General features: G+C 36.8%; 1 protein-coding gene across 2 annotated transcripts in view; it reads left to right on the forward strand.

Moving 5' to 3' along the window:
- AQR (aquarius intron-binding spliceosomal factor) overlaps positions 1-19,090 on the forward strand; it is a 49,374-nt gene that overhangs the window by 9,803 nt on the left and 20,481 nt on the right. For both annotated transcript variants that reach the window (XM_040067128.2, XM_040067130.2), the window contains 12 exons: positions 1,827-1,943; positions 3,430-3,543; positions 4,338-4,441; positions 4,940-5,042; positions 6,044-6,164; positions 8,983-9,124; positions 9,862-10,040; positions 11,834-12,001; positions 12,436-12,605; positions 16,281-16,522; positions 18,010-18,153; positions 18,586-18,655. In XM_040067128.2, coding sequence (XP_039923062.1) covers positions 1,827-1,943; positions 3,430-3,543; positions 4,338-4,441; positions 4,940-5,042; positions 6,044-6,164; positions 8,983-9,124; positions 9,862-10,040; positions 11,834-12,001; positions 12,436-12,605; positions 16,281-16,522; positions 18,010-18,153; positions 18,586-18,655 — 1,674 coding nt within the window. The remainder of the gene's footprint in view (positions 1-1,826; positions 1,944-3,429; positions 3,544-4,337; positions 4,442-4,939; positions 5,043-6,043; positions 6,165-8,982; positions 9,125-9,861; positions 10,041-11,833; positions 12,002-12,435; positions 12,606-16,280; positions 16,523-18,009; positions 18,154-18,585; positions 18,656-19,090) is intronic.

Raw genomic sequence — 19,090 nt, forward strand, 5'->3', positions numbered from 1 at the left:
TTATTACAGTTTTTTTGCAAATAGGAGGCGATTATTGTCACAGCTGTGTATATGGTTGTCTAATAGCGGTTTTCCATCTGTAAATAAGAGGTTGTAGCATTGCATCCTTATTGGGAACTGACCAGCAATGTTGATAAGCCAGCTGAATTCTTAGACAAAGCTAGGATCCTAAAGTGCACAGTGGAGAGGATTTATTTGGAATAGTAGTAAGAATACTGGCAGTTTCTGAAAATGTGTGATGCTTTAATCTGGTAAGAGTAATTCAGAATTATATTCCCAGTCCATAACAGGTCACTCAAAGTCTCTTTTGTCTTGTTGGGTTAAATCCCAGAAAGCAGCAGTAGTCTGAAATGCAAACTATTCCTGTTTGACTAGAGTTCATTATTTAGAAGTACCAGGTCTGCTGATCTGCAGTTTGTTAGAGTATTAAGGCATGGAGCACGATTTTGTGTAATTTTTCAGCAGATACCGAGGAAGTGAGACAATTTTAAGCACCACAGTACCAGTATTAAAAGTAAAAGGCATTCATTTACAATTCCTTGCATGAGTAATCATTTATTTAGAATAACTTCGGACTCAGAAATCATTGTGAAATAAAACAGAGTTTTCTGAAACAATATCACAGTAAACTTTAAAATGGCTTTGTGATGAATTTCTGCAGGCTAACTCTTAAATCACTGAAGTCTGTGCTTGTAGTTGCAATAGGTTGAACAATTTAATTAGAGTTTGTAGTCTTACGTATGTAATATGCTTCGGTAAGAGAAAATATGTTGTAAGGTGAACTAGAGTCTGACTCAAAATGCTTATTAGAAGCAGCTCATTTAATATTGGTTCTCTCTAGGTATTATAGAAAGATTAGAATTCAGACAGGTTATAAAGCCTATTTAAGTGACTGGAACAATCAAATGAGAAATTAGCTGTAAATTCAAATATTTTTGCCTTTTTAGCATGTACTGTGTTAGTGGGCTCTTTTTACTTGTGTAAAAGCCTTTTTCAGAATATTAGTTTCAAATTACAGTGCATAGACTGCCATCAAAATTGGTGATTTGGTAATTTGAAGGTAATGATTCAGTACAGAGTTCTTACGGTTTTATGAATTTGTTTTTGTAATTATTGTGCAGAGCAATCAACATTTTCTCCCATAGATTCTTTTATTTTCTTAGTTCTAAACACCATGCTGATGCTTTTTGGCATTCTAAATTCAGTCTGTAGAGAACAGCTAATTTTTCTCTGAAATTATTGTGGTCTTTTTAGTGTATGCTGTTCAACAGTTGCTACATATAGCAACGTAATCTATTTACATTGTAAAGAAAATATCTTTATTTTGTTGTTATTGAAGATTTGAAAAATACTTGAGTGTTTTGCAAAGAGGAGAAGATACTCTATCGTATTTAGAAGAAAGAGTTGGCAATTTTATGGAAGACAAGCTTATAATTCATTAAATTGGTGTAGAAAACATATTTAAAACAATGCTGAAGCAGTTTGACATATCATTTGTAGCACACAATCATTATGTAGACACTTACTAGTAGAACAATTGCTTTGTTTAATTTACTTTTTTACTGGCAGGGTGAATTCTCACTAATGGCAAATTTGTGCCATGCTCCCTGTTACATAAAGGACTCTTTGTCGAAGCTTACCTGCATAAACCCAGTGTCTTGGCATACATAAATGCTGCTTTATTACCTCTGTGTGAGGATATTAGATATGCAAATAACTTCAGCAATCTATCTTAATATGCCTTCCTGAAATGGAAAATATGGAGAAGCCAGGAGTTCTTACTTTTTAAAGAGCTGCTTGTATTAACGTGATGTTATTTACCGCAGGCTTTGCTTCCCACACGGCGCTGGTTTAATACAGTGCTGGATGACTCCCATCTTGTTGTTCACTGTTACCTGTCTAGTCTTGCTAAAAGAGAGAAAGAGGGTCATCTCTTCTGCCAGGTGAGATACCAAGTTCCTGAAAAGAACTCTCTCGTTCCCTTTGTTTCTGAATGCTGCAGTTGTTTTGGTTTTTATTTTTTATTAAAGATAGGTTTTTGTTTGGATGCAAACTACATGTTTATTTGAATCTTTCACGTCGTTCTGCTCTTACATTTAATGGAATGTGGTGAACACAGTGACTGCTCTTATATTTCATGGAATCGCAGAGTGGCTTGGGTTGGAACAAGGTCATCCACTTCCAACCCCTCTGCCCATGGACAGGAACACCTTCCACTAGATCAGGTTACTCAGAGTCCCATCCAGCCTGGTCATGAGCACCTCCATGGATGGGGCATCCAGAGCCTCTGTGGGCAACCAGTTCCAGTGCCTCGCCATCTTCAGTGTAAAAAGTTTTATCCTAATATCTAATCTAAGCTTGTCCTCTTTCAGTTTAAGACCATTCCCTCTTGTTCTATCACTGCATGTCCTGTGAACAATCCTTCTCCATCCTTCTCGTAGCTCCCTTTAGGTTCTGCAAAAGGAACTATAGGGTCTCCCTGGAGCCTTCTCTTCTCCAGGCTGAGCAGTCTTAACTCTCAACCTCTTGTTACAGAAGAGGTGCTTTAGCCCTATAATAATCTCCTCTGGACATTTTCCAGCAAGTCCACAGAGTTTTTGTGTTGGAGACCCCAGAGCTGGACACAGTACTCCAGGTGGGGTCTCACAAGAGCAGAGTAATATTTCTGCTTCTGTTTTCGAGAAGTTCTTAAAAGTACAAGGTAGAGAGCAGTGCAGCTTCTGGCATACTTTACCACACACATAGCAGAAGTTGTCACCACTGCATTCTTTTGTTCATTTTGACTTCACACTGTTCTGCAGTGCAGCTGTTTTTCACTCCTGTCCTTTAGTTTACTCACTCATAGCTAGCATATGGGGTTTTTTATGGCAGGATCTGAAGATCTGTCCCCTTTCCTGTATCGCAGCTGCTTTTCCTGCTGCTTGCTGTCCCCCATCTCTGGCACTTGTTCATTTTCTCTGAGAGTCAGTCTTGATGGAACACTAAGCCAGCAGCACATCTGAATAATTTTCTTCCTCCAAGTTAAATAATCCCATTGAAAGGTAGGATGAACTTCAGAGCTGCCATCAGAGAGGGCAGAAGGGACCAAGACATCTCCCTTTCGGTAGCAGCAAGCTGTAAGTTGGGTTCAGTGGCAGCCCCTGGCTAGATCACCTTACTGTGATCTATTTCAGTTTCACATCCTAGTATAGCAAGAAGCCCTATTGCTTGTGGACTATACTGGAATTTTGATGGCTTGCAAATGAGATGCCTAACAAAAACTATTTTGTGCATCAGCCAAATAGAAAATTAGGATACCACTCCTTAGTCCAATTCTTCTAGAACTTTGAGGAGTTCTTGTTTGTGCATTTGTCCTCTTGAATTGTGGTTTTGTTTGTAGTAGAGTGTCTCTTACTGTTAATTCACTAATTTATATTGATGATGTCTCAGCTTTTAGATATGCTTAAATTCTACACTGGCTTTGAAATCAATGATCAGACTGGAAATGCTTTGACAGAGAATGAGATGACGACAATTCACTATGACAGAATTACTTCTCTACAGGTAAGCGGAGAGTGAAGTGCTTAGGAGAGATCAAGGATTTGGTTTTGCTGTTCTAGTCTGGAATTTCTGTTCATGCATCTGGAATAGGCATGAGGTTATTTCCCAAATCAAACCCCTTATCTTCCCTGTTAAGTTACAGGAATATCTTTAGCTTGACTGTCTGTACCATATTGAAGACATGTAATGCTTCAGTATGGTGGATGTGACCATGACTAAGTAATATGCTCCAGCAAAACATCAGCATTTTGGATGTTGTGTTACCAAAATGAACTGTTTCTGTTAAGTCTGTTGAGAAGGGAAAGCACAATGCTGTAGGACCCTGTGGTGATGCAGTAGGTGGCAGCATTTCCTCAAGATCAGTGTGCACATGTGCCTACAGTGATCCCTTGTGGAAAAGAGACAAAGTAAATCCACACACACTTTTTAGAATTATTCCCATCAGTTTAGCAGAATAATTCAAGGAAGCATGGTTAAGTTAAACTTGTTCCTTGCTTTTCTTAGTTGCCTGCAAAGCTATATGTCTGTTCGCTTATGTTTTATTTTAATAACAGCAAATGCTGACAGAAGGGTGTGTAAGAAAGATACTCTGTCAGAAGTGGAGGAGTAACAAATAGATGGTGTTAAGAAAAATGGAGATTTAATCTGGCTTGTATTTCTGTCCTGGTAGATAGAAGCACTCAGAGTGGTTTGTGTTATGAACCAGAAGCTATGCTTTTTTCTTAAGTATTTAAACTGTTATTAAATTGTTTCATTAATATGCTTACATCTGGTTTTCATGCATGGATCTTTTGTAGAGAGCAGCATTTGCACATTTCCCAGAGTTATATGACTTTGCACTCTCAAATGTAGCTGCAGTAGATACTCGTGATGCACTGGTGAAGTTATTTGGACCTCTTAGGTAAGTTGTAATTGAAATTGAAATTCTTGGTTCTCAGTATGATTATATTTAACACATTTCTGGCTTTTTTTCCTTCTGACTTCCTATGTGCATAACCAGTAGTTAACCTCTAACTCATTTGGTTTATTTTTTTAAACTCTATTCTGTAGAAGAACTACAACAGCAATCATGAAAGCATACCACTGTCTTAACTGTACTGTATTGTAAATGCTGTGAGTTAGCAGTATGTATTTTGACAAAGGCTGTGTGTGCTTGCTTGTTTAGTTCCCTGTCAGGTCTTGAAACAATAAAAAACATCCACCCCTTGCCATGTTTGTTGTAGGTGAGAGGTTCAGCTTGCGCTTTATACACAAACTTCGCTTAAAAGCCTGACCTGTAATTGATTGTTTCTGGTCGAATCAGACCGCTGGCATTTTCTGTGAGGAAAAAGCAGCTGCAGCCGGCGCTGTCTCTGGTTTCAGTGTGACAGAGGTTCCTTTTTTCCCTTTCGCTGTGCAGCTCCAGAGTTCTCCACCAGGTGGCGTCGTACCTGTGCCTGCTGCCGCCGCTGGCCGAGGGGGAGGACACGAGCCACGAGAAGGAGTTTCTGCTGGAATTGCTGGTACGAACGTGCTTAGTGCTGCTTGTGCCTTTCCTGTTGAAAACTCAAGGCGTAGCTACATCCAGCAACTACACTGCAATGAAGTAGTCGCTTAGAACGTTTTGTGAGCCGCCTGTAAACCACAGCACTGTTATAGCAGTAATTGGCATGTTAAGATGGGGTTTTAAACCATATAAATTAAGTATTTGAAAATGCCTATTCATAGTTTCCATGAGAAACTAATGTGTGGGGTTTTAGGTCAATAAGGAGAGTCTTGGAAATGGTTTTGATTTCTTCTGATAAAGGTTTTGTCCCATTTAAAAGCAAAAAGCAATGTGCTAAAGTAGATCTATATATTCAGGACCTATTTGGGCCTCAAATGAATTTGAAATACTATTTGGTGCACATCATGTTTGTTTGGATATTCAAGGTCTACCAATATTACTGTAGGCTTCTAATCTGATAACAGTACTAGAATAGCTGCTTTTTAAAATCTGTTCCATAAATTTGTTTTGTGGTTGTTGATTTCTTTAAAAATTCATGTAGTTTTCTAAGGTTCGAAGGATAGGGATAAGATGCCTGTGAATGCCATGGAGAGACACATGTTCAGATAACATATTGTGTTGCATAGGTTTTTTTGTGTCCCAAAGAGGAAATAAAGACTAACTGTTACTGAATGAGCCGTGTTAGTTTGGTACTGACCGTATTTTTAATGGAAAGTAAGATGAGCTTTATTTTAAGTTGATTCTCTGGGAAGCTTTGACTGAGTATTTTCAGTTCTGTTGTGCCATTTTTGGTCTGCTGAATAGCCAAATGATTGTTTGGTTCTAGTACTATGACCAGCAGTTGGACTATGTGTTTGTTCATCTTCTGATGTCACTGTGTGCATTTAATTAAAATATTTAATTAGAAAAATATTGATGGAGAAAGTGCAAGTGACCACCCTATGAACTATTGTCTATGTTTTGAGAGTATCTTTATTGCTCCTTTTTGGCTTAGGTTTGAAATGCTTCTTTTTTTAGGTTTCTCGTCATGAGCGACGAATATCTCAAATTCAGCAACTCAACCAGATGCCTCTCTATCCCACAGAGAAGATTATTTGGGATGAAAATATTGTACCAACTGAATATTACTCTGGAGAAGGTATGATTAGTAGTTCAGTAAATGCTGAACAGAGCAGTAAATGCTGCAATAAAAAAAAAGAGTTCTGATGTATTATATTTATTCTGTCCAAGAAACTTACACATGGTACTCTGACATCTTCCAGTATCTCAGAGTAAGATCAGGAGGGTTTCTTGAGTTATGAATCAGGAACTTTTGAGGTTAAATTGTTAGCAAATATGTAGTGGATTTAAAGAAAAATATTTTTACACAAAGACATTTATTTGCTTCTGTATAACAGGTGTGCTATACTACCAGCTGAGGCACAGGTAAGGTGAAAAAGATTGGAAACAGCAACAGAAAAGCTGTTGTCTGTGCTTTGCGCTGAAATATGTTCAAGAATGCCTTTCTAAAAGGCAGAAAAAGATGGTAATGGGGGGAAATTAGGACTATTTATCTTACTTCTATTTCAAGGTAAAAGTAAGTGTAGTCACTGAAAGGTGACTACTTTGAGAACCTAATGTGCCCATGATCAAGGAAGCAAACTGCTGATATTGCAAACAGGAATCGTGTAATTTTAAGGTTTGCTATAGACAGCATGTGTATTTTTGTTCAGCTACTTTTAAATACTGTTTCAATGTAGATCGTGGGAGATTTTATTAGAAATGTGAAAAATTTAATTTGGAATGTGATAATTTCAAATAACAACGTATGTCTTCAAAGACTAGTGTAAAGTTTGTTTCAAATTTTAGCAGCCAGTGTTCCATACCCTTCTCCATGTAGTTTTGATTTAAAGGTTTGTTGTTTTTTTTTTGCATAAGTATAAGCTGTAAGTTTAGCTGCTTAGCATAAATTAGTCTTTTTGAATAAATTCTCTGTGGAACAAGTATTAATGAGAAGAAAGACATGACCCCTTTAGATAAGCAGGGTTATAGGCAACAAAGGATCTTTTTCTCAACTAGATGGGTTACAAATGTCATCTAGAGATCTGGCCCAAAAGAGGAAAAACATTTTTCTTTAGTATGATATAGTTTGTTAAAGGCTGATTCAGATTCTTCTCCTGATGATGTTTAAAAAAAAAAGGCCCTTTTCCCCAGAAAAACCCCAAACCAAAACAAAGGAACAAACTCCTGAACCAAAAAGATTGCTGTAATTTCTAGGAAATTATTAAATAAACCAAGTCTTCTTTTTAATTTTCTTTTTTGTTTCAGTGAACAGCACACAGGTTGTTCTAATGCTCAGAAACATTTAGATTCTTACATGCTGGTCAGGGCATCTCTACTGACATTCATCCTGTATTGAGAGGTTGACTTCTGTGTGCTGTGTGGTTATGTTTGATTAGCCACACATATTAATGGCAATATGGGTTACCATGGGGAAGGGAAGGGGGGTCGGGAGGAGAAAGCAGCTCATCATTGTGACTTTTTAATAATGCATGGAAAGAAATTTTGTTAATGATGAAATGTAATTTTGTCAAGTAACACTGGTTGCTAGTGGAAACATTTCCTCCTGTGGTGAGTGCTCTTGGAATTACGGTATTGATGGTGCTGTTGTGAAGTATTTCCTTTGCTGTCAGACTGTTACAAGTATTTTTTTTTTCTATTTTGCTTCTCTTAATTTAGTTTACACTTTCTCTTTTTCATCTCCGTTTATTCTCCTGTCCTGGTTTTAAACAAGTCAGTGTTGTGGTCTTTTAAGGTGTTGTTTTCTTTTTTTTTGTGTTCTTGAAAGTAACTAAGTAAGTTTGGTCTAAAATTTATGTAAGAATATTTTAACACAAGAGTGTTAGGAGTATTGTTTCTATTTCCTTTTAGAAAATGAGGGAAGAAGAATATCTCTCTGATGAATACTGTGCAGCCTTAAAGAGGTGTTGCTTCACACCGTGCCCTGTGTGCATATAACCAGCTTTACAGGACAGAGCTTCTTACTTGCAGTTGGGAAGTGTGTTACAGTATTTAATCACCATCAGGCTTTCCACAACAGAAATTACTGTGTTCTGCTGCCTTTCTTTACTGCTGTTGTATCTCAGTGTATGTGAAAGTCAACAGGTAGTACCTATACTAGAGAAAGGTTTCAACAATTATATTGCAAGTTTCAAAAGCAAGATGCTTTCACAGGCTTAAACACAGGTATCAAACTGGAATAGTAATCTAGTAATGTTAAATGAGTAACTTACAGGAATTTTAATTAGGGAAAATTTTCATCTAAGACTATCCTAAAACAATGGAGGACATTTTAGGACCTGTCTAGGAGTTCTAATACTCCTTGTGTAGTAGGATCTAATATATGTCTTTCATTCTCATTTAAAAAAAAAAACCCAGTAACACAAACTTTAGTGATGTGTGTGTTAAATTTTGATTTCTTGAATTAAGGCTTTTTTCTACATTGATGTTTTTTCACAGCATCTAATAAACATAAAGCATGGAAATAGGGGAATGTTGGATTTTGCATGGTTTTTATTATTTTATGAACCTTTTTCATCATTATTTAATGCTAACTTAATTGTTGCATTTTCAAAGACCATTACTTTCCTGTGCATATGGTTTTCCTAAACTGAATTTTATTATAGTCTGAATACATTGATGGATTTAATATTTAAGTAGTTCACTGTATTACTGCTAGAAGGATAAAAATTTCTTCAATCCTGTGCAGGTTCTTTTAGGGAGAACCTGAAAAATATATGCTTTTTAGAGGTGTGTATTGACAAAAAGGGTAGTTTTTAGAATCTCAAGGATAACAGTTATGGCAGTTATACAGTAAAGTGTGTATATATGTATGAATTCATAGAAACAGTATATTAATTCATCATTTTTTTGTTTATCCTCCAAATACCTCTTTCCCTCTGCCCTTAAACCCTTAGGCTGTCTTGCGCTCCCCAAGTTGAATCTACAGTTTCTGACTCTCCATGACTACCTGCTGAGGAACTTCAACCTTTTCCGCTTGGAGTCCACCTATGAGATCAGACAGGACATCGAAGATAGTGTCAGTAGGATGAAACCATGGTAATTTGTTTTTATTGATTATTAATTATTTATTAAGTGGTGCAAGCCAGTCAGTTCACTTCTAATCAAAGTGTCTTTAAGAATCGAAAACTGATGCTGCGTGTATACTAACTACATAGTAACAAATACATTTAAAATTATTACATAGATACTGTGGTTTATACTTACCCTTTCCATAAGGTGTTGCCATCCTAAGGGTTGATATTTTAGGGGGTTGTGGATATATAGGTGTGTTTAAGGCATTATGTTGGATGCTAGGAAAGAGCCTTTGTTGTGTCAAGACGGATGAGTTAATTTTCCATAAATACTAAGCCTTGGCTGACATTACAAAATATGCAAATGTCATGAACTCCTGTTTGTGAGAGATGTTACTGAGTATTCTTGAATTTGTCATCTGCCACATTTTAATCGTCTTTTGATTTAAAGGGTTTATTTGGTGTGATATCTTTTATACTCAGTATTTGCTTTCTCTTACCTTTGCTTTGTCTTCTGTCTCTGTGAGTTTTTTTTAAATAACGCTAGCATAAGTTGCCTTTATTTTTTGAAATATAAGTCAGTTCATGTTATGCTTTGATTTTAAAATTCAGGATTACATGAATCTAATTCAATAGCACGTAAAGTTAATAATTCTACTTTTGTCTTAAAACTTCCTGTGTGGTAAATTTTTGCATAATTTAAAAAAGATTTGAATCTGTTATCAGCTAATGACCTACAAACCTTTGGGGATTATTCCTTAGGTTATCAGAATACGGAGGTGTGGTCTTCGGTGGATGGGCTAGGATGGCACAACCCATTGTCTCTTTCACAGTGGTGGAGGTGGCCAAGCCCAACATTGGTGAAAACTGGCCCATGCGAGTAAGAGCAGATGTTACAATTAATTTGAATGTCCGAGATAACATCAAAGATGAATGGGAAGGTACTTAACATGCTCTGAAGTAAAGTGCTCAAAATAGGTGCTCATCAAAATACTTATTTTATAATAAGATAATCTTATGTGTAAGAAGTTTTAATCCATGATACAGATTTGTCATTATGCTGTTTAGAAGTCAGTTACTCCAATTCCAAGCTTAAGAAGTTTATATTTTCATAAAGTGAGGTTTGAAATAATTAAAGTACGTAGGCATTCATTAGGAAGAGAATGTTTATTACTTCAGACTGATGTCATTCAGTGACTAACTGTGAAATACTGTCCTTTACAGGGAAAGTTAACTCAGCATTTTAAATAATGTGTATGCTAAAAATGTCATACTGAAAAGTATGGGGAATGTAGTATCTGTCTCACACACAAGTGGAGAGAACAGATTTTTATTTAATTCAAACCAGTGCATTTCAGTAGTTTTCAGTGTGTCTGAATTTTACAAAGTGCTGACTGTACCAAATACTGTTTCTTATAAGTATCCACAGGGACACTTCTTTTGCCTGCGGATTTGAACTTTAGATGACCGCGTTGGCAAGTGACATAGAATCATGTACTTGTATTATCAGTAAATGTCACTCCTTTCTCTTTTGTTAGAGAAACCTGATAAATGTGCTGGAGCTGCATAGTGTGATTACAGGTCACGTAGCACAAATACTGGACTGTGTGATAAATACGCAGATACCAGTTTGGGATTGTAGATTTCTCTTAAAGTAGAAAATCTAGGAGGATAGCAGAGAATTCACTATACTGAAGGTATCTATATAGTGGTGCACCTAGCCTTTTAAATACTAAAATAGTATTTTAGTATTTTTAAAGTACTCTGTGGTGTATAAAAAATCATGTTTAAACTAAATCAAAACTGAGATGAGAAGTCATGTTTCATTGCCTGATGTAACAGGATCTTGATGAAACTGCCTTCTGTTGAATAATATCTGGTGCTTAATGAGGAATTATTTGTCTCATGAAAAATACAGCATATTTTCTGAACTTTGAAGGTGTCTTAGATCTCTGAGACTCTGGAGGTATGCTGGAGAGAAGGTTTAATGTTAAGCTTATGTTAGGGAATTGGAAAAGTAGCATTTTAAAAGTAGGATGTAGTTCAGCAGGGGTAATTATTATGCAAGAACAAATCACTGTACAAATGCATGTTGGGGGAATAACTCATCAGGCAGTACCTCTGCAGAATGGAAAGATTGGAGGTTATCATCTCTCACAAGTGAATGTGAGTCCCCAGCATGGTGTAAGTGCTGAGGGAAAAAGAAAAAACCTCGAGTTATATTGGATTTTATAAACTGGAATGTAACAGTAAACAAGTAACTTGGTTAAGTGACCTTTTACTCTATTAAATAGATAACGAAAGTAACTTGCTTTTGGATTTTTTGCCCAGTTCTAGGCATTGCACTTAAAATGCTGTAAAAAAAGTTAAAAATGAATTGGAGGTTTGTCCAGAGCGAAGGAACGAGAATAAGAGATTAAATGCCACACTTCTTTAGAGATGATGGAAAACAATTAGGTTGTGTAACTGGTCTAAGATTATTGGGAGAAGAATAATCTTGAAATAATGTTTGTTCTTATGAAAAAACATTCAACTTCTACTTTTTATATTATATCACAGTGGGCTGTGCTTTTTTATTCTCTAAGTTCAAGGCATATTTTGAAACTAAGCAAAATATACTCGTTACAGGTGGGATTTTATTCAAGAGAAATTTTAGTGCATTCTTTTATATGTATGTTAAGGAATTGATAAGGAAGATGCCATTCAGTCAAATCACTGTTCTTTTGGGGATCAGGTCTGCGTAAGCACGACGTCTGCTTCTTGATTACGGTGCGTCCTATGCAACCTTACGGCACCAAGTTTGACAGGCGACAGCCTTTTGTTGAGCAGACTGGCCTTGTGTATGTTAGAGGCTGTGAAATTCAAGGCATGTTGGACGAGAAGGGGCGTGTTATTGAAGAAGGTATGATATATACCAAAACTTGTTCAAGAGATTTATCTTTTTTTTTTCCTCTCTATTTTTTATTTTTAACAGCCTAATGAATATATTTCCTCTCTTTTAAGGAATGCTCATTGAATTAGTTAACATACTTGGAAGAAAACCAAACCAATTCCATATGCAGCCTGAGAAAGGTTGACTAGTTTCCTCCGGTAAAATCTGATATAGCTACATTAATTAAATAAATCCAGTGTGTTGGGTTAAGGAGTAAAATAGATTCTATTCAAAAACTACTAGAAAAATGTGTTGAAAATTTTTCTATTGCTATGCAGAAATTAGTTTCATCATATGAATTTGTCTAAATTTCGTTTGAGGAACAATTATGGATCACTTATTTGAACGATAATTTGCTTTTAGCACTGAGTCAAATTCTAATCTTGCTGTTTCATTATGGGCAGGACCTGAACCAAAACCAAGACTTAAAGGTGATTGCAGAACATACAGAGTATTTCTGGACCCAAACCAGTATCAGCAGGACATGACCAATACAATCCAAAATGGAGCAGAAGATGTCTATGAGACATTTAATATAATAATGAGAAGGAAACCAAAAGAAAACAATTTCAAGGTAAGGTACTCATTCCTTAGCTCTTAGGGAAGAGTATGTCTGAATATGGTGTCAGTACTGAGACTTTTCTATTTTAGATGCGTATCGTTAGGCCTTTTAGTTGACAGAGTTTAGGCTTTCCCTGCAGGAAGCTGGAGTATATCAGTTGGTGATAACTTTCCCCTGCAGATAACTCTTACACTGAAAATGAGAACACTGCTACTTTGCTTGAGTATATAATAAAACATTAGTTTGTAGTTTCAGTCTTCTAACAGGAAGCCTACAGATTGGGACTTTTGGGATAAGGGAGTGTGTGGAATGTTTTTGTTACCAAATGTAATAGTGAACTGTAAGAAAAGGAGTAACCAGTCAAAATGTGAGAATCAGAGGAACCTGCTGGGTTTCGGGAGGGTCACTGGATCAGTTTCTCATTGGGCATTGGAGTGTCAGATTGAGAGCAGCCCTGCTGGGAAGCACTTGGAGATATTGGTAGATGATAAGCTTGATATGAGCCAACAGTGTGCTCTTAGTTGAGAAATCCAGCTGCATCCTGGTCCTCATCAAAAGTGGAGGGGCCAGCAGGTCACAGGACATGCTTCTTCCCCTTTGCTCTGCTAGGACTTCACCTGGACTGCTGCATCCAGCTCTGGCTCCCCTACACAAGAAAGATTGTTGGAGCAAGTCCAGAGCAATGACCGGAAGATGATCAGAGGGAGCACCTCTCCTATGGGGAAAGCCTGAGACAGTTGGAGTTGTTTAGTCTGGAGAAGAGAAGGTTTCATGGAGATCTGACTGCACCCTTTCAGTAAGGGAGCTTGTAAGAAAGATGAGGACAAACTTTCTAATTGTGATAATAAAAGGGGTAATGTTTATAAACTAAAAGATGGTAGATGCAGACCAGATATAAGAAAAAATATTTCTATCATGGGGGTGGTGAAACGCCTGAACAGTTTGCCCAGAGAGGGTCCTGTCCCTGGAAATTTTCAAGGTCAGGTTGGACAGGGCTCTGAGAAACCTGGTCTGGTTGAAGATGGCCCTGCTCGTTGCAGGGGGGTGGGTTTGATGATCTTTAAAGGTTCCTTTCAGCCGAAACTACTATATGATTCAACTTCAACAGCAGGAAGGAAGGTGCCAGTTCCCTTGACCTGCTGGGCAAATTCATAGTGTAACACAAGGTCCTGTTGGCCTTTTTTCGCTGTGAGGGTGCATAATTCTGTACACTTAAAAATATTTCTTACTTAGTTTCTTTGCTTTTTAGACCCTTGAATCATTAATGTTCCTTGAGTTTTCCATTATGAAAATGCAACATGAATGAAAAACTACTTTTTTTTTGGTGCCTTAAAGTCATGCACTGCATAATTAAAATGATTTTCATTTTAAAGGATTCTGTCGCAAGTTCTGTGTAAATGGGTGAAGAGGTAGGCAGGAAGACTTGGAATTTTTTTTCTTTATGTATCTGGAAAGATACTTCTGGTATGAAGCAGTAGCTTGCAGCTTGCATAGACCATTGTGGTGCCATCCACCTGTAGGTTGGTATACTAAAAGTACTTCATAGGGAGTCCTTATAAATACATGCAAAAGAACCACCAGAACTGATTGTTCATGTTGTGTGTCTGTGGCATGTTCCTTTCACATTATAAATGCTCTCTGCCAAAGCCTCCTTAGTGTACAAGCATGTAAATGTGTTTTTTCATTCACGTGGATACGCACTTCCATGTAGTGAGAGGGGCAAATTCTGCAGTGAATGCTTAGATTTGGTCAGCATTGCTCTTAAATATGACTGTAGCTTTCACATTTGTACTCTCTTCTTGCAGCTAATTTTCAGGCAAATCCCAGTGCAAGCCATTCTATGCTGGTATTTACTAAAGTCTCATACATTTGTTTTTCAAGACAGTCCAAGGTATTTGCACATTTATCACATTGCTACCAGTTTAGGTGCATGCATTCCGTGTCATTTGCAAACCTTTTTAACTTCAACTGGAGGAAAGAAAACAAGATGATGCTATGACTAGCGTAGACAGTTTATGCAGCAGATAGAAGGCAACTTGAAGTTTAAAGCTGAGCTTGTAGGAGAGAAGACAAGAGAATTCTTGTGCAGTCCTTGTAAATTAAGCAGATGAGACAGCAGAGAAAGTGCAAATATGATGTGTTTGATGGAGGGGACACCACTGTGTCACTACAATTGGTCAGCAGTGTTAGTTCTTACAAGAATGAATCTTACTGTTTTTACATGCATAGAAATTACTTTTTGAAAAGCTGAAGCAAAGTTTTTGTGATGTAGAAGCATCACATTAGTTGTTAGGAACATACTTCTTACTTCCTCTTCGGAACTGATCACTAGGTTTAGAAATATTACCTGAATATGTGACATTGTCTGATTTCTTTATCCTTTACTTAGGACAAGCACATTATGCTTTGCTTGATATATGTTTCAGCCAGAAATACTTGTTCTATATTTACAACAAAAATATAAAATTCTTAGTTAATATGGGACTTGTCCATCCCTATATCTTTGAGGTAATTACAGGACCTGCAGGCTTCAGAAGTGCTAAGATGCCTTCAATTTTGTAGCTTTACAGATCTGTCATGGAATGCACAGCATGATTGTGATTGGAAGGAATAGATTCGGAGAATGGTTGAGGTTAGAGAGACCTTTGGAAATTATTTAGTCCAAGGCCTGTTTAAAGCAGAGTCAGCCAGAGCAAGTTGCTCAAGGTCTTGTGACTTTGTGCAGTTGGAATTGGATACGTCCAGTGATGGAGATTACATAACCAGTCTAGACAACCTGTTCCAGTGTTGCATTACCTCTACAGTAAAAATATTTTGGTGTATTCAGGTGAAATTTCCTGTATCTTAGTTTGTGTCCATTGCTCCTTATCCTTTCACAGGGCACTACTGAGTGGACTCTCATTCCACTGATTTACTTCCTCATGCAATGTTTCTTTAATACAAATGGATAAAATTCTCCGATGCTCCTTGAGTTTTGTATTCTTGAGGCTAAACAATCCCAGCTCTTTCAGCTTCTCATACAACAGCTTCTCCAATCCCTTCATCATCTTAGTGGCTCTTTGCTGGACTCATTCCAGTATGCCTGTGTCTCTTGTCCTGAGGAGCCCAGCTCTGGACACAGCACTCCAGATGTGGTCTCACCTAGTAGTGAGTAGTGGGGAAGAATCAGGACCTTAATAGAGATTGACTAATCAGGGATGATGATCACATTACTTGACTCCTTGAATGATACAACACAAGCAAGAAAAGAAAATCCTAGCCTTTGGAGATGGATATGTAAATGTAGACTATCATAAAAAATTTCTTTACTTTGATTTGACTGACTATTCTTATACAAGATTAGCATTTGGAGGTTCTGTGTTATATTCTGGTGTGGATGGCATCCATCTGAGGAGCAGATACATGGTGTCCAAGTGCCAAGTTTCAAGTGAGCTGGTTCTTCAAGTCTTGCCACTAAAGTAGCCCTGTACAGGAAGGCTCTTAGTTGAAGAATTCTGTGCTCTGATACTGGTGTTTTTTTGAATATGTACACTGTCTGTTTATAGACTCAATCTAACCAAATACTGTCAATTAAAGAGATATATTCTATCATCTTAAAATAGAATTGATTGATCTTCAGTATGATTTTTACTTGGTAAAAAGTCAGTCTCTTCAATACTATTTTTTCTTGTTTTTTCTTATTTACAGGCTCTTCTGGAGACTATTAGGAATTTGATGAACACAGATTGTGTGGTTCCTGACTGGCTGCATGACATCATTCTTGGATATGGAGACCCAAGCAGTGCACACTATTCAAAAATGCCAAATCAGATTGCAACTCTGGACTTTAATGACACTTTCCTGTCCATTGATCACTTAAAAGCTAGCTTTCCTGGATACAATGTTAAAGTCACTGTTGACAATCCAGACCTGCATGTACCCCCTTTCAGGTGATCTCAATATTTTAAGTACTTCTAGTCTGGTGGAGTTAAGTTACATTCAGGGGTTGAAGGGAGATGCTCTTTCTTTTAAGAAAAGATGGAGATACGTTAAGATTTAGATAGTTATGTAATAGTTAACTGTACAATAGTTATACCCAGGACCAGCCTCTCTTCTATTCTGTACAAAAATGCATCACAGCATTGCTCGTAGACCAGCCTACGGAATATATGGGGGGAAAAAAGTATGAGATAGAATCAAGACACATAATGCTCTTTTGCATTATGGTATCTAGCTCCTCAAGATCAACCTAGAGAATTTTAATTATATAGTTTTCTTACCTGTTTTGTTACAACAAGCTAAGAACAGCAATTTCAGCATCAGTTAAAATTTGAGCTTTTGGAAATGCCATTCAAACAGCACAAAGGATTAAGTCTGAAAAGCCCATATTGCTTATTTTTAGAAATGATTCCTGAAATAGGATGCCTACCTTCTTGGCAGCTAAATGAGATTTACTTATTTTGTTTCATTGGTGCTATTGTCCAACATTTTTAGACTTGACAATTCTGTCCCTCCTGGTGCACTTCCTTGAACTTTGACAACTGAGATTCATAGTGCATAGTATTGGAGAACAGTTCCTTCAGCTGAAGAAACTACATCTTTTCCTTGTGAAGGAATAAATCTCTGGAGGGAGAAGATGCCTTTCCCCTGCACCAGTCAGCTTTTATTGTGGCTAAATTGAATCTTGAAAAGTAGGGAGATAATCTCCCAAGCTTTTTTTGGAAACACCACATGGAGAATTTGTGTGGAGAAGGCGCTAACACTATATAATGATATAAAAATAGTCTGAAGGTATCAGGAAAAGGTCTCACACACAATATTTGTCAATGACTTATTGTTCACTTTCAGTTCCTATATTAAGGGAAATACTGCTCTTTATGAAGAGCTGTTGCTCTTCCTACTCCTACATTTGTCTTGTAAGAAATTATTACTATTATAGGTATCTGCATTTTTTTCTTGAGATATTTGGAATAGCATTGGGATTCCTTCACCTGTGATTTGTTTCTGAATTAGAGAAGCTTGCTAATATATACAGAAGGGTATAAAAAAATTGAAATGGAAGGATAAAAACTTCATCTGGAATAGTTTAGAATAGTTTAGAACACTGACACAGCTTATGTTCTATGATAACTTTTTTCCTGTCTGTTCCACTTTCACTTACGAACTTTGCTTCAGTGTTTTTCCAGCTGGTTCTCAGCACTACTCCTGGCTTTTGCAGTTATGAAAAGAGTGTTTTTGACATACATTTTGTTTAATCAGCTTCATCAATTTACTTGTCATTTATTTTCTTTGTTCTCCTTAAAACTTTGTCATTTGCAGCACTTGTTTTTCTGTTTTTTGAAAGTTTGTCTTAATGGTGAGAAAAAAATCTTTATCACCGAGACAGTCTCTATTGTAGTGGACATGTTGAACTGTAATCTTAAATTATATGTTACAGGATAACTTTCCCAATGAAGGGAGGTAAAGGTACAAAAAGAAAAGAGGATGGAAATGAAGAAAACCCTGAAGAAGCTAAAACACTGATTGTAGAGCCTCATGTTATTCCAAACAGGGGACCATATCCATATAATCAACCAAAACGGTAAAAAATGGATGGGAACTTATTTTCAAATGGTAACACATGCATTGCAGTTAATTTTCAGAAATAAGACTGGTTTGTTTCACATTTAAATGAAAATACTCTATTGTCCTGCATCTGTTAAAAGTCTCTTGAAGAGCAGTGAGAAATACCGTCTTCTAGTGTTTTTTGTCTCAGGAATTTGAATTTTAGGAAAGTAATACCTAAATAGTTTTACAACATCCTCTGCAAATAATTACTAAAGATGAACAGTCTTTTAGATGGAATGAGTTCGTTGTCACGTGGACAACATGATTTACTGCCTTGCTTAGAAATTATGAGACTGTTCTATCTATAAAAAAGATAGTTGCAATGCAGATTTAATTTCTGCAAAAGTTTGCAAGTGTGTAGTTCAGGAAGGATATAAACAGTTAATCTTGTTTTGCTTTGTTACAGCAATACTATTCAATTTACCCATACTCAGATTGAAGCCATCCGTGCAGGAATGCAGCCTGGACTAACTATGGTAAGAATGTTTTTCAGGATTCTGTACTCTTACTTATTTAATTCTGGCATTATGTACATTCAGTGAAATACTAAGCAATGCCCCTTTCTGTAGCCTTGCTGAGGTAATTTCTATTAATAGTTTAAAGATGTGAAAAATTACCATTCAAAGGTTCAACACCCTCCAAATCCTGACAAAATCATATGGCAATACCTCTCTGTACCCTGTGTTTCAGTGGCTGAAGGCTCTCCACAGCAACTGAATTTGCTTTTGCAGTGGCAAGATTGATTTCATAGCAGTTTGTAATTTTAAGTGTAGATGCTTATGAAAACTGCTATTCTGTGCTTCTTAATCCTGAACAAATTATTTTGAGATTCTTCATAATACTTGGTTATCTTTAAAATGTCTGAGGTGTAATTTTGGTGTGTTTGTGGAATTGAGCCTATGTAAACATTA

The sequence above is a fragment of the Hirundo rustica genome, chromosome 6, assembly GCF_015227805.2.
Source record: "Hirundo rustica isolate bHirRus1 chromosome 6, bHirRus1.pri.v3, whole genome shotgun sequence".
In the NCBI taxonomy this organism is placed as follows: Eukaryota; Metazoa; Chordata; class Aves; order Passeriformes; family Hirundinidae; genus Hirundo; species Hirundo rustica.